The following is a 14,274-nucleotide window of genomic DNA, read 5'->3' as shown; positions in this document are numbered from 1 at the left end:
AGTATATAGTTTTGTAAGACAGTTTTGAATTACCTAACACAATATGCTATTTTATATATAAATATTTTCTCAGATATCACATTATAACAACAGTCTTGTGATTTTTTTCAGGAAAAAAAACTATTAAGTCAACTAACATGTCTATTGTTAATTCAGAATTAGTAATTGCTACTTCTTTTAGTAGCAAAAAAAATCATTGGATAGATTCTCGTAATTTTTAGGAACCATTTGAATGTGAGAGATTAAAATAACAAGGGATTATAAAAAGAATTAGAAATGTTTAAACATTTAATTAACACACATTATAATACACGAAACTAAAAGTGAAATAGCCTGAAATAAGTTTAGTTGAAAGTTAAACTTCTAACATATTTAAATCAAAAGTTGAGAAATCATTTTAAACTTTTTTTTTATTTCCAAAGAGCAATAGATTAAAAAAAAAAAAAAAAAAAAAAAAAAAAGATCCACAAGTAATTTTAGCTTCACATCAATAGGATAATAAAATTTTTGTTCCCAGTGATTTTAAAAAGGATAGTTTTACTCAGGTATCCTTGTCATATGAACCAATATTCTACCAGTTTTGAAGTGGTCCTGCTCCATTGGCTGCTGGGAGTGTGCTTATGCTAGTGAGCACGACTTGCTCGGAAAGTTTTGATATGTTATCAAAGTTGCTGATCTGAGTGGTCAATGACTTCCGGCTCTCTGTGCTAGTTCGTCCCCTGGTGAGCCGATCCTCCTGGCGATGGTGAACTCCAAGGCAACAGCAAGAAAATGCAGCTTTAAATTCCTCTCGAAATTTTCCTGGCAAACAGAGAGAATGAAAGGAAAAGGAATTATGCATAAATGCTTCAACAAGTTGTGAATAGGGTACAACTGAGTTGCTCCCTTGAGCCAAACTAACAATGAGGTGTAATATTTTGCAAAGATGGGGAAAATAGAAAAAGGAAATTGAGTTTATTGGAAGCTTGGTAGACTCTTGAAACAATGAAGTATTTTCATAAAATAATGAGGCTGCCTTTCATGTATGGTGCTTGGAATTTATTTCATTCCTTTATAGTCAAACCTCATATACTTACACATATTGGTATATTTTATCTAAATAACTATACCGGAAGTGATCATCAGTAGAAGAATGCTCAGAGATATTTAATAATTAAACACAGTGAAACTTATGTCATACAAAGCCAAAATTATACAAAAATTACTCCTGCATTTTACTCTAAATAACTGATATTGAAACAATTAAATCCACAAAATACTTAGAAAAATTCACTCAAATATCCAGAAAATTTCCAGTTTCATAATCTATGTAAGAAAGAACAAAGACTGAAGGGGGAAAACTACTGTAGAAGGTATTCCTTGTCTTTAAATTATGGAGGAGACATTGGAGAACTATGTGAATGAATCAGTCACTTTTATTAGTGTGAATGGCAGTATTGGGAATCATTTCTTCTCTCTTAGCCTCAGCTACCCACTGAGTTATCAGTGATTAAATGAGAAGATGAATGTTCACGGGCCCAGCACAATAGCAGTCACATAATGAGTTATCAGTGATTATCAGTTGCCTCCTCTAACTCACTTTTATCCTCCATACTAGGACTTTGACTTGGTTCTGTGACTTCTGCTTCAAACACTTCTCATTACAACTTCCTTATAGCCTTTACCTGCTTACTGCGAGGTTCAGAGCTTTAGTCATTGTGCTAGATTTTTTAAAAACTTAGAACAAAATTGTTTCTCAACAATCTAATTGGTTGCCTTTTTTTTTCAACCTATGCAACCAGAAGGCCAAAGATCAAGTTGGAAGATGCACATGCTTTATTAAACATGCCACAAAATGAATTTCTGTTCTTCCATATAAAATCATCATGCAGTTGAAGATAGAAATAACAAAGAAATCGCCAATAAATTGGAGAGTAAGGCAATGTAAAAATGTAGCTAATTAAAACACAATTCTAAAAGTCAGTCAGGCAAAATGTGAGTAAACAATAGTGATTTAAATGATTTTTATAATTATATTGATTCCATAAACAGATATAAATTGTATAAGTTACACATATATCTATGTGTGTATCATTTAACTTATGTGTTATTTTGGAGTACTACTACTTTTGGTAGTTAGTGGGAAATATTGAGATAAATCCAAGAGATGATACACACAAGAGAAACGTTAATATAGCAAAATATCTAAAAGTGAATAGGTCCCAATTCTGTCTCAATTAGGGTACACATTTTGGCAAAGGAATAATATAGCAAGGCAAAACAGAACAAAGTATTTTATATTTTTGTAAATCAAGAGTTTAAAGTATGTCATGTAAGATTTTGTGTTATTGATTTCTCAGAATGTTTACTTTTCTATTATAACATTTCTTATAAGTTTTACATGGAAAAAAATTACTTAGTTCTTTTTCTCTGATGAGTCCAGTAACAAATATGTTGCCTCGAAAAAGAAGAAACTCAAGACAAATCAGGTCAGGGACAAAGAAAAATCTCACATAGCAACTAAACTCTTCATGTAATTGAAGAGTGTTCATTGATTTCTCATCCTTGGTTAGAACTGTGGCTTATGGAAGAAAAGTTGAAAACTCACCACTGAGAAAATTATAAATAATTGGATTCGCAGCACTATTGGCATATACAAGCCAGTGTGAAAAGGTAAACCAGGCATACACAGTCTCTCTGTCGTCGGTGTGGGTAAACATCCCAAATACTCTGCAGGAAAAGAAACAACAGAAAAGTATCTTTTAAATAATTAAATTCAAAGGTGAATGAGGCTATTGGTAGAGGTTGGTCTGACCCCCGTCCTCCTCGGTTGCCGGAATTGACCACAGATTGGTTTCTGACCCTATAATTGGTTTAGAATAACTTCAGTGCCTGAACAGAACCTCCAGAGCATAATCAATAAATCAAAAGCCAAATCAGGTCAGAGAAGGGTCTCTCCCTTTCACAAATAGCAGTTGCAGTATTTCTTGTAAATAAGAATACAGAAGTTGAATATATATCTTCTTTATTTCATTTTCTTTCTACATACAATTGAATAATGTTGTATTAATATTCCATTATATGTATCATTTAAAAATCACTCCTAAATGATAGTCTTCAAGTACTTTTTCCTACTTTCATTTATGTATTGATCAAAGTATCATATGCCTTCAACTCCAGTCTTCCTGGACTATCTGAAACTTGCCTTCTGGGACTCCTTAATACCCAGAGAAGAAACAGTTCTCAATGGGCAGAATTTTGGTAATTTTTAAAAATTAATGAGTGTTAATTTTTCATGTATTATTTTAAACTTTAAAAATTGTTTTATTATGCTATCCTTAAAGACGATTTAAAAATTTCCTCCATACTTAGAAATATTCCATCTATTAAATTCTAATCGCTAACCTACAACAGATAACTTACAGCTACTCCATAAGATTATAGGTCAAAAATCATATATATTTCCTGCTAAAGTCTCCATCTTTGTATCTGTGTGTGTGTGTGTGTGTGTTTTACAACAAGAAGGCATGATAACAATGCATTTCTGGTATAAGATTATTCTCTAAAAAGTACTAGAGTTTTACAAAAATATTACATAGAGTGAAACAATATGGACAACAGAAATTTGTACTATGTTATGACCCTTTACCTCAAAATGTCTTTGAAATCTTGGACAAATCTGAACTGTTGTAAAGAAATTGGTTTTGACTAATCCGGCAAAAAGTTAAGTTTTAAGGAGAAGAAGCTAGGAATGGTTTTTGTGGGAGAAAGAAAAAACAAATTTCATATGCAAGGACAAACAAATATATAAGCATTTGAAAAAAAATGTGTGTGGTAACAAGAAAAACAATCTTCAAGTTCTTGTTTTCAAAAGTTTTTATGTTGTGGAAAAGAGTAGAATGCCCAAAAACTTGAAATATTTTGAATTTAACATGGCTTTGCTCCTTTGACAGTTATTTGTTTTCCTTGGAAAGGAAGGGATTTGAGTCGGAAGAATAAGACAAATATTATTGACAAAAAAGTATTTGGAAATAAAAGGAAAGAGCAAGTTCTGAGATACAGGAAATCCAAATACGGAACCCAGAGAGAGGTAAATCCAATTTTCATTGAATTTAGACTGAAAGAAGATTAAAAAGAGAAAGAATAAAACCCATCTAGTAACATGTTTATAAAGTTCTTAAAAGCAGAAGACAGTATCTAGAGGTGGCCATAATAAATTTATATTAAATTCTTGTTAGCAAAAAAATGATGATAATAATAAGAGGCGAAGCACAAAAAGATATGGAGGGCAAAATAATTTCTATTTTGTGAGCTGGCATATGTTTGAAGGACCCAGGCCACAAAAAAATCATATATCTTTAAGGCTGTGACTGTAGTAAGTAGTATTACTGAACAAACGTTTATTCTCCATTTATTCTCCATTGAAAAAGCCATTAAACAATCAAAAACAGGGGCCAAAGAGAATGAGAACCCATTGCAGCTGGTTATACCACCTTTCTTCTGACTCCAGCCAAAGCTGCTGCTCTTCAGAGTTCCCAGCTGTGAGGAATATGATATTGATTCTGAATCAGGGAAAAGTGAGAGGAGCAATTCTAGCTTAAGTTCGAAGCCTGCTGTAAACAGAATTGGTATTGCCTTGGGACCAGTCTATGTGGAACAGTTTTGATAATTCCCAATAAAGTTAGCTGGCCATGAAGTTTAGTGTGTACCGCTGCCTCTGCATCTGCTGTTCATGTCATGGGTCAATATTTTTAACTTAATAGTTGTGCCTGCAGTGTAACAAATAACACACTTTCCCTCACTGATTTTTATTAATATTTGTTCTGAGCTTGATTCAGTGACTTCAGGAAATGAATTCTTCTGTTTAGACATTCGACATACATATCTGCCTTGATTGCTTTTTTTTTTAAAGTGCTCACCAATGCACTTCTAAGTATAATGAGAAAACTAACGTAAGATTCTTATCTCTTTTTATCCTTAAGAGAGAATGCTCTCACAATTGCCTATGTTTTTGAAAACGAAGTTTTGAAAAACTCATTTGTTCTCATCAAGAAAGAACTGCAAGCTGTAAATTAGTTGTTACGCATTAGAACTTTGTCTGCATCTAAGGTTTAGCAACTAGCTTGAAGAGATTGGAGAAACATCTGTTTTATGTCTGCCGTGCAACTGATAATACGCATGGACAAAAGCACATGTCTGAGCACTCTTAAAGGCTGTTCGCCTTACCTGCTGGTAACAACATAACTGAGTCATCTGGCCTGACAAGGTATCTAGGCAGAAAGTTTAGGTTTTTCTCTGGCTAGTAAAAAAAAATGTTAATTAAGAATCAAGAAATGGCAGGCTATTTCATTTTCAAATAACAGGTAAGTTTTACCTCTTTAGCACATTGAGGATGCTAATTGGTAGATAGCAAATTGCAAATACCAAAAGCACAACCATCAACATCCGGGCTGTTTTCCTTCTGGCTCGGATCTGCTTTATTTCAGCCGCCACAGCGCTTATTCGGGACTTTGTCGGCTGTCCTGGCCCTCGAGGCTGTGAAACAGGCTGCAGGGGCTTCCATTTTCTCTGAACTACAGACGATGTTCCAGGAATCTGAAAGGAGAGGAGACAGACCCTTATTGCAATTTGACTTAGGATAAGTTCCACTTTGGGGAAATAATTAGAAAACACAGTCAGGAAAGGCTTCCAGACGCCTGAGGTGTGGGAGGTTTGAGCGCCTGTTTCTCCGGAGCATTTGCTGAGCTTAGTATGTGCTTGGCATTAATTCAGTCGAATGCCAAATAGGAGTTTGGGTGGGAAAAAAAGTTAAAACATCAAAATTTTGTCGATGTTTAAAGAAAGCTGCAAGTGGAAAAGATATTTCCTTGTAAAAAGAACAAAGCCTGGGAAAGGAGAATGATAAAGGGATGACAGCCATATTATCTTGTTAGGAATTTTTGTTCAGCTCAGATACCAAAGTATAAAGCAAAGGAAAAACCCAGCAAGTAACGCCAAGCAACCTGTATGGATTTTTCACGCATCAATACTGCCATCTGCTGCCAGACAGAGAGATAGGACTTAACTACCTATAACTTTTTAGGTTTTCTGCTTCTCAAGTTCGGACAAAGCAAACTTTTTGAATGAAAGGATATTTTTAAAAATCAAGTATTTTTTGTTGTTCACTATTTGTAGTTATGGAATTGTTTGAAATCAATTTTGTGGTCCAGCCCTTTAAAATGCACACAAAACCATTGAGGATTTTTGTGATCTTACATTAATATTTCAAATAGCTGGAATTTGTAACAATAATTACACAATTTGTACTTTTTCCATTTCTTTTTCTTTTCAGAGTTATTTGATAATAGCAGGGAGTCCCTCCAAGTATATTTTCTTAATTGTAAGCTCATGAAGATTGATAGGGTTTAGTGAACAGAACAATAAAATTCAGCATGCATAATTTTTTAAAGAGGAAAACGTGCCAACAAGCACAAGAAAAGGCCACCTTAGTTCTAATAAGATTATTCAGCTTTGGTTTTTGTTTCTGTGCTGCAAACCAGTACTGACCAATGTGTCCCTGTGGCCTCTCAGAATAGATGTTCAATGGATTTTATTGCTTTTTACACCACAAGATCGAAGTCTGTTCGATAATCTTTGAGAACAGAATTTTACTTATATGTCCACACAGATAAATTAATATGACATTTCCTTTGACCATCTTCTCTCTTGAAGAGGCAAATGATGTTAACAAAAACCTGCCCTTAAATGGAAAATATCGGATAAATTATTTGTCTTCTCACTCTGTATGTCTTGTCGTGTAGACAACCCTTTTTACATAGTAGTGGTTCAACTCAATCTTTTAACCCATTAGTTGGGGAGAGATGGGAACTTTCTCTTCTGTGACTCTCATTTTAAATAGCAATTTTTAAAAAATAACTGATGAGAATGAGCAACGGATGCTGGAAAGTTCCAGGAGACTTCGATCATGAAAAGCCTGTATGTGTCTGCTAAATGATCCTGAATTGTTTTCTAAATGATCTCTGAAAGATCAATTAAACTTTAGTGATTCTATCACTAACTGTTCCCCTGAAGAAGAGAATCAGCATTCGCATCTGATGACTTCTGCAACCTCTCGATCACCTGAGGTTGGGAGTTCAAGATCAGCCTGACCAACATGGAGAAACTCCATCTCTAGTAAAAATACAAAATTAGCTGGGCATGGTGGTGCATGCCTGTAATCCCAGCTACTCGGGAGGCTGAGGCAGGAGAATCACTTGAACCCAGGAGGCGGAAGTTGCAATAAGCTGATGAGATCACACAATTATACTCCAGCCTGAGTAACAACAGCAAAACTTCATCTCAAAAAAAAAAAAAAAAAAAAAAAAAAAAAAAAAAAGTTTTTCATAAAGAGAAACAGCTGTGGTCCCTGACATCAGGAAAAAAATGTAGTGATGCCCTTTTTAACAATCATCTAAATAAGGATAGAAGATGCTGAATCCTGCACTCATTTTGAGGACACATAAATTTCTCCATTGATAAGCTGTCTAGAGACATTGAGAATCCAGAGAAACTCAGTATAAAATTCAGAGGAATATCTGACATTACTGAGCTCCAGGAACTATGCATTAGTAATCCTGGTACATTATTGTAAATCTCATAGATTTCAATCAAGCAGGCACTGAGAAGTATTAAGTAGAATACATGCACCCCACTTTTACTTCATGATTATAAATAAACTTTATAAATAATATTTAACACAAAAATATACCCTGAAAAATGTATTATCACAGTTATGAATTGGAAATATGTACATGATGGACCTTAAAACCTACTCTGACTTAAAAAGTGTTTGTGACCAGGATAAAGTTATGAGGAAGAGGCACACATGCTACAAACATTAAAAATATCATGAATAAACAATGAATTTGCCAACTTACATGAAATGGACAAAGCCCTTGAAAGACAAAGGTGACCAAAACTGACACTGTACTTGCAAACCTTGCTACAAAAAAATCTCCAGGCCCAGATAGGTCCATTAATGAATTCAATCAAACAGTAAAGGATAAGTAATGACAATCTTGTTGAGACTTTTAATGAAATGTACAGAAAATATAATATTTTTCAACAAATTTCATGAGGGCACATTTATCTTAACAATCAAAGATATGATAACAAAAGACAGCTAACAACTAAATATCCTTCATGAATAGAGATAGAAAGCACTTTATAAATATGTTATCAAATCAAAGCCTGCAATACATAAATAGGATAATACCTTTTGCTCAATCAGATTTATTCTAGCAATGCAGTGTTGGCTTACCACTCAAAAAATCAAGTCTTCTGTCACCACTTGTACTCAACATTGTACTGGACTTTGAGCCAATACAAGAAGAAAAGATAAATAAATAAATAAATAAATAAATAAATAAAATGCATACAGATTGGTTCTATTGAAAAGAAATTATTGCTTACAAAGATCATCCTAAAGAATCTACAAAAAACCCACTAGAACTTATAAAAGAATTTAGCAAAAGGAGCAGGACACTAAATCAATAAACAAAAAAAAAAATTATACTTCTATATACTAGCAATAAATGGAAAATAAAATTTTAAAGGTTTCAATATCAAAAGAATGTGTTTTAGGCACACATTTCATAAAATATATATAAGTATATATATTTATTATATATATACTTATATATTAAATATTTAAGTATATATTTTATTTTATTAAATATATACTTACAGATATTTAATAAAATATATATTTTATTTTATTAAATATATATGTGTATATATATGTGTATATATTTAATAAAATTTTATAAAATATATATATACTGAAAATGATGAAACATTGCAGAGATACAATAAAGAACTCCTAAATAAATAGATTCATTGTGTTCATGCATTAAAAGGCTTAGTATTGTTAATATGGCAATTCTCCCCAAATTGATCTATAGATTTAATGCAATTAATCACATTCAATACCACAACAGTCTTTTTTGTAGAAATGAAAGTACTGATTTTAATTTTTTATGAAAGTGCAAAAGGCCTGGAATAGCCAAAAGGTGGCCATGAGTGAGAAAAAGATGACAAACGGAAATAAGACAAGAATTTTATCTGGGAGGAGGAGGAACAAAGAGTTAAGTTTGTGGCTGGATGAGTCTGAGAGTTTGGATGATGATTTTTCTTAATGCATAGCAAATGCCTGCACCATTTGCTAAGTGCTAAGAAACTTGTAGGACAGGTCTCCTTTCTCCTTACCCTATTCTGTAACCCATTACCCATTTCATCATAATGGAGTACAACAGATATTTGGTAGGCACTGGCTGTCTTATATGCAGCAATAATCTCCTTACATTTCCCTATTCAGCAGGGACCGTGAAAATTTTTCTTGCCCCTTACATTCCCCACCATATGAAGATGACTGTGTTCCAACTCCTAGGGAGTTTTTCACATTAAATTCCATGACTTCCTGACACTTTTTGTTTACCTCGGTACTGCTCTGATAAAAATTAAGATTTGCATGCTAAATTTTTATAATGAGGGCTACAATTTTATTTGTTGCTTTTCTTACCATCATTCTCACTATGAATAGCTCCACTTTCAGAGTGTACAGATGGCCCTTATCAACTGCAATACCTGATCTTCTCACTATGCCTCCTGCCCCTTGGCCAACTCCAGATCTGTTGTCTCGCAACATTATTCTGTCACACAGCCTATGACTTCTTCTTTGCAAAAAAAAAAAAGGTTTTCCCTCTGCTCTCTGGGACTTGATATATGGTTTCATGAAATAGGTTCTCTCATTTTTTGCACGCCTATGGACCATTTTAAAGTCCATAGAAGTACAGAAAAAAACTTTAGTCAGAAAGTACAGAAAAAACAACCTGGGGATAGTTCCTATTATAGTCTCTCATTACATTAACATATCAAATTGTGTGTTTAACCTTTTTTGCTTCCCTGTGGTTTCAGCAGCAGAATTTTCTTTAAAAAAAAAAAAAAAAACAAACAAACAAACAAAAAAACTTCCGTTTTTAAAATTTTAAAATATCCATAATTTTGGTTCTTTCTTTTTTTTTTTTTTTAGGAAAAGACATTTTATTGAGATATAATTCACATACCATAAACCTCACTGCTTTAAGGGGTTCAAAAATGATTTTTAGAATATTCACAGTTGTGCAACTATCACATCATCACTATCTAATCGAGAACATATTCATCACCTCCAAATGAGGCTCCAAATCCATTAGCAGTCACTTCTCATTGTCCTATTCTGCCGGTCACTGCCAAGGACAAATTATTTTGGCTCTATATATATTTGCCTGTTCTCAACATTTCATGCAAATAGAATTATGTAATACGTGGCCTTTTGTGCCTGACTTCTTTCACTTAGTATGTTTTCAAGATTCATCAGTCTTGTGGCACATATCAGTTCTTCATTTCTTTTAACAGCTGAATAATATTATATTGCTTGCATATAAAACAGTTAGTTAATTCATTTATTCATTGATAACATTTGGGTTGTTTCCCCTTTTTGGCTACTTATGAATTTTATACTGTTATGAACATTCATGTGCAAGTTTTTGTGTAAACATGCCTTCAGTTCTCTGGGTATATAGCTAGAGATTGAATTGCTGGGTCATGTGGTAATTCTCTAAGATTTTGAGGAACTATCAAGCTGTTTTCCAAAGCAGTTGCATCATTTTGCATTTCCACCAGCAATGTAGGAGGATTCCAATTACTCCACATCCTTACCAATAATGATTATTGGCTTTTAAAAAAAATCTATCCTGTTGTGTGTGAATAGGTGTCTCATGATTTTGATTAATATTTCTCTAATGAGTAATGTGTGTTAAGCACCTTCTTATGTGCTTATTGACCATCTGTATATCTTCTTGCAGAATTGTTTATTCAAATCTTTGCCTACTTGTAATTGTTTTTTAAATTATTAATTCATAAGAGTTCTTTAGATATTCTGGATACAAATTCCTTACCACAAAAATGATTTGCAAATATTTTCTGCCATTATATGGGCTGACTTTTAACTTTTCTAATGGCACAGTTTGAAGCACAAAAGTTTTGTTTTCATAATGTCCAATGTATCTATGTTGTCATTTGTTGCTTGTGGTTTGGTGTCATATTTAAGAACCTATTGGTTAAGCCAAGGTTATGATGATTTGCTTCTGTGTTTTCTTCTAAGAGATTAGCACTTACATATAAATCTGTGATTCATTTTGAGTTAAGTTTCGAATATGGTATGAAGTGAGGTTCAACTCCATTCTTTTGCATGTGGATATACAATTGCCTTAACACCATTTGTTGTCAGGATTATGATTTTTCCCATTGAACTGTGTTAAAACCTTTATCAATACTCAATTAATCATAAACATGAGAGTATTTGTGGACCATGAATTCTATTCCATTGATTTATGTGACTAACTGTATGCAAGTACCACACTGTCTTAGTTACTTTGGCTTTTTATTAAGATTTGACATTAGGAAGTAAGTTTTCCAATTTGTTTTTCTTTTTCAAGATTATTTTGGCTTTCTCTATTCCTTGCATTTCTACATTAATTTTAGGATCAGTTCATCAATTTGTGTCCAAAATGCAAAGCCATCTGGGATTTTAATAGGAATTGTATTGAATTCATAGATTAATTTGAAGATTATTTCTATTTTAACAAGACTGAATCTTCCAATCCATAAACACAGAATATCTTTTCATTTATGTAGTCCTTCTTTAAGTTTTTTTCAATGATATTTTGTAATTGTATGTGTACTCTTCGTGTACAGATTGAATCCCTTATCTGAAATTCTTGAGACCAAAAGTGTTTTGAGATTTTTTTGAATTTTGGATTATTTTCATATACATAATAAGATATCTTATAGATGGGACTTAAGTCTAAACCCAAAACGTACTTATGTTTTATAAACACCCAATACAATAGTCTTGAAATAAATTTTAATAATTTTGGGCATGAAACAAAGTTTTGGTTGACTTTTGATGTGACCCGTCACATGAGGTAGCGGGGGAATTTTCCACTTCTGGCATCATGTTAGCTCTCAAAAGTTTGGGATTTTAGAGTAGCTAGAATTTTAGGTTTTGGGATTAGAGATGCTTAACCTGTACTACATGTGATTCAAGGACTGTGTTGGTAACCTTTCTGAGACTGAATATGGTGATGAAGAACAAAATGTTACAGAAATGGACTATTTGATGCTTGAATGGAAATAGCTGACTCAAGAAACTGGTATAACGGTGGACTACTCATTGAAGTTGCTAATAATTATGATTGTAAATGATATTCATGTATAGGACTTTAAACTATTGAAGGAATATTATTTAATTGATTTGATCAACATACTATTTAATTTTAATAATCCAGAGCCATTTCCTTTTCACTATTTTTGTTGCCTATATAGAGAGGAGAACCACATCATTTAGCAGACACACCTTTTTAAATACAAAAATAGGGTAATTTTCTCCCTGGATTTTTAGTGGTTATGTTAGAATCCTCAGCAATACAGTGAATTCATAATTCTCTTTTTAGGGAATTATAACTGCTGCATGGAATCCATGTTTCTATAATTTCTGAACATTCCCTAAATATACATGTTTATGCTGAAGACCTTTTTTTTTTTTTTTTGACAAGAGTCTAACTCTGCCACCCAGGCTGAAATGCAGTGGTGCAATCTTGGCTCACTGCAGCCTCCGCCTCGAAGGCTCAAGTGATTCTTATGCCTCAACTTCCCGAGTAGCTGGGATTTATAGCTGGGATTATAGTCTTGCTCTGCACCACCATGCCTGGCTCATTTTTGTATTTTTAGTAGGAACGTGATTTCGCCACGTTGAACATGCTAGTCTTGATCTCCTGGCCTCAGGTGATCCTCCCGCCTAGGTCTCCCAAAGTGTTGAGATTACAGGCATAAGCAATCGAGTCTGGACAAAGTCTCTTATTAAGCTTCTTTTATTAAATTTATTTCTAGGTATTTGATTAATTTTGTTGCTATTTAAATGATTTTTGTTAATTTCATTTTAGATTTTTCTTTGCTAATGCATAAAAATGAAATTGATTTTTGTATATTAATCTTTCATCCTGAAAACTAGCTAAACTCATTTATTTGTTCTAATGTATTTGTTTTGCAAAATAATTTGTTAGGATTTTCTATATAAAATATCACATAACCTACAAGCAGAAATAATTTACCTCTTATTTTGTGATCTTCATGCCTTTTATTTTTTATTATTGTTAATATTATATCTTGCCTGTTTGCCCCGTAAAGAATCAGTTCTATTCAATATTGAATAAAAATGGTTGTAGCAGACATACTTGTCTTGTTTCTGACTTTATTAGGGAAATATTCAGTCTTTCACCATTAAGTATGCTGTCAGCTGTGAAGTTTTCATAGATGACCTTTGTCAAATTGAGGAAGTCCCATTCATTCCCAGATGGTTGAGTATTTTTTATCATGAAAGCATATTGTATTTTTTTCAAGTGCTTTTACTGCATCTATTAAGATGATCATGTGGTTTTAGACATTTATTTCATTAATATGATGCATTACATTGATTTTCATGTGTTAAACGCACCTTGCAATGGTGGGCTAATTCAGTTGATCATTGTGTATAATTATTTTTATATATTGTTGAATTTGATTTGATAGCATTTTGTTGAATACTTTCACATCTATATTTATAACTATATTAGTGTGTAGTTTTATTTTATTGTAATGTCTGTGGTTTTAGTATCAGGGAAATTCTGACCTCATGGAAGGAAATGAGAGTGTTTCCTCTTTTTGTGTTTTTTGGAAAAAGTTGTGAAGGACTGGCATTAATACTCGTTTAAATGGTAAGTAGAATTCAATGGTGAAGCCACTTGGGCTTCTCTCTGTAGGAAGTTTCCTGATTATTGATTCAATCTCTATTCAGATCTCCTAATTCTCTTTGAGTAGGGTACAGTAGTTTCTGTCTTTCTATGAAATTGTCCATTTCATCTAGGCTATTTGTTGGCATACATTTTTTCATACTGTCCTCTTATTCTCTTCTTATCTCTGTAATGACAGTAGTGATAGATTAAGCAAAAGCAAATCAAATTAGGAAGATAACTTCTGATGATAGTGATTTTTGTTTTCTCTCTTTTTTCTTGGTTAACTTAGGAAAAGGTTTCTCCTTTTCTCTGATCTTTTCTGAGTTCCAACTTCCTGTTTTATAGATTTTTTTCTATTGTTTTTCTATGCCTCATTTATTCCCTTTCTAATCTTTATTATTTCCCTCCTACTGTTTGCTTTGGTTTTGATTTTTTTTTTTTTTTT

General features: G+C 32.9%; 1 protein-coding gene across 1 annotated transcript in view; it reads right to left on the bottom strand.

The window, feature by feature from the left end:
• Positions 1-401: 401 nt before the first annotated feature.
• The window catches only part of HCRTR2 (hypocretin receptor 2), an 82,377-nt gene continuing 68,504 nt past the window's right edge, over positions 402-14,274 (bottom strand). Inside the window, exons 6-8 of the mRNA XM_050788848.1 lie at positions 5,354-5,574; positions 2,588-2,709; positions 402-801 (exon numbers count right to left, since the gene is read on the bottom strand). Coding sequence (XP_050644805.1) covers positions 572-801; positions 2,588-2,709; positions 5,354-5,574 — 573 coding nt within the window. The 3' untranslated portion in view covers positions 402-571. The remainder of the gene's footprint in view (positions 802-2,587; positions 2,710-5,353; positions 5,575-14,274) is intronic.

The sequence above is a fragment of the Macaca thibetana genome, chromosome 4 (assembly GCF_024542745.1).
Source record: "Macaca thibetana thibetana isolate TM-01 chromosome 4, ASM2454274v1, whole genome shotgun sequence".
Classification (NCBI taxonomy): Eukaryota; Metazoa; Chordata; class Mammalia; order Primates; family Cercopithecidae; genus Macaca; species Macaca thibetana.
This window is presented reverse-complemented; position numbering and strand designations above follow the sequence as displayed.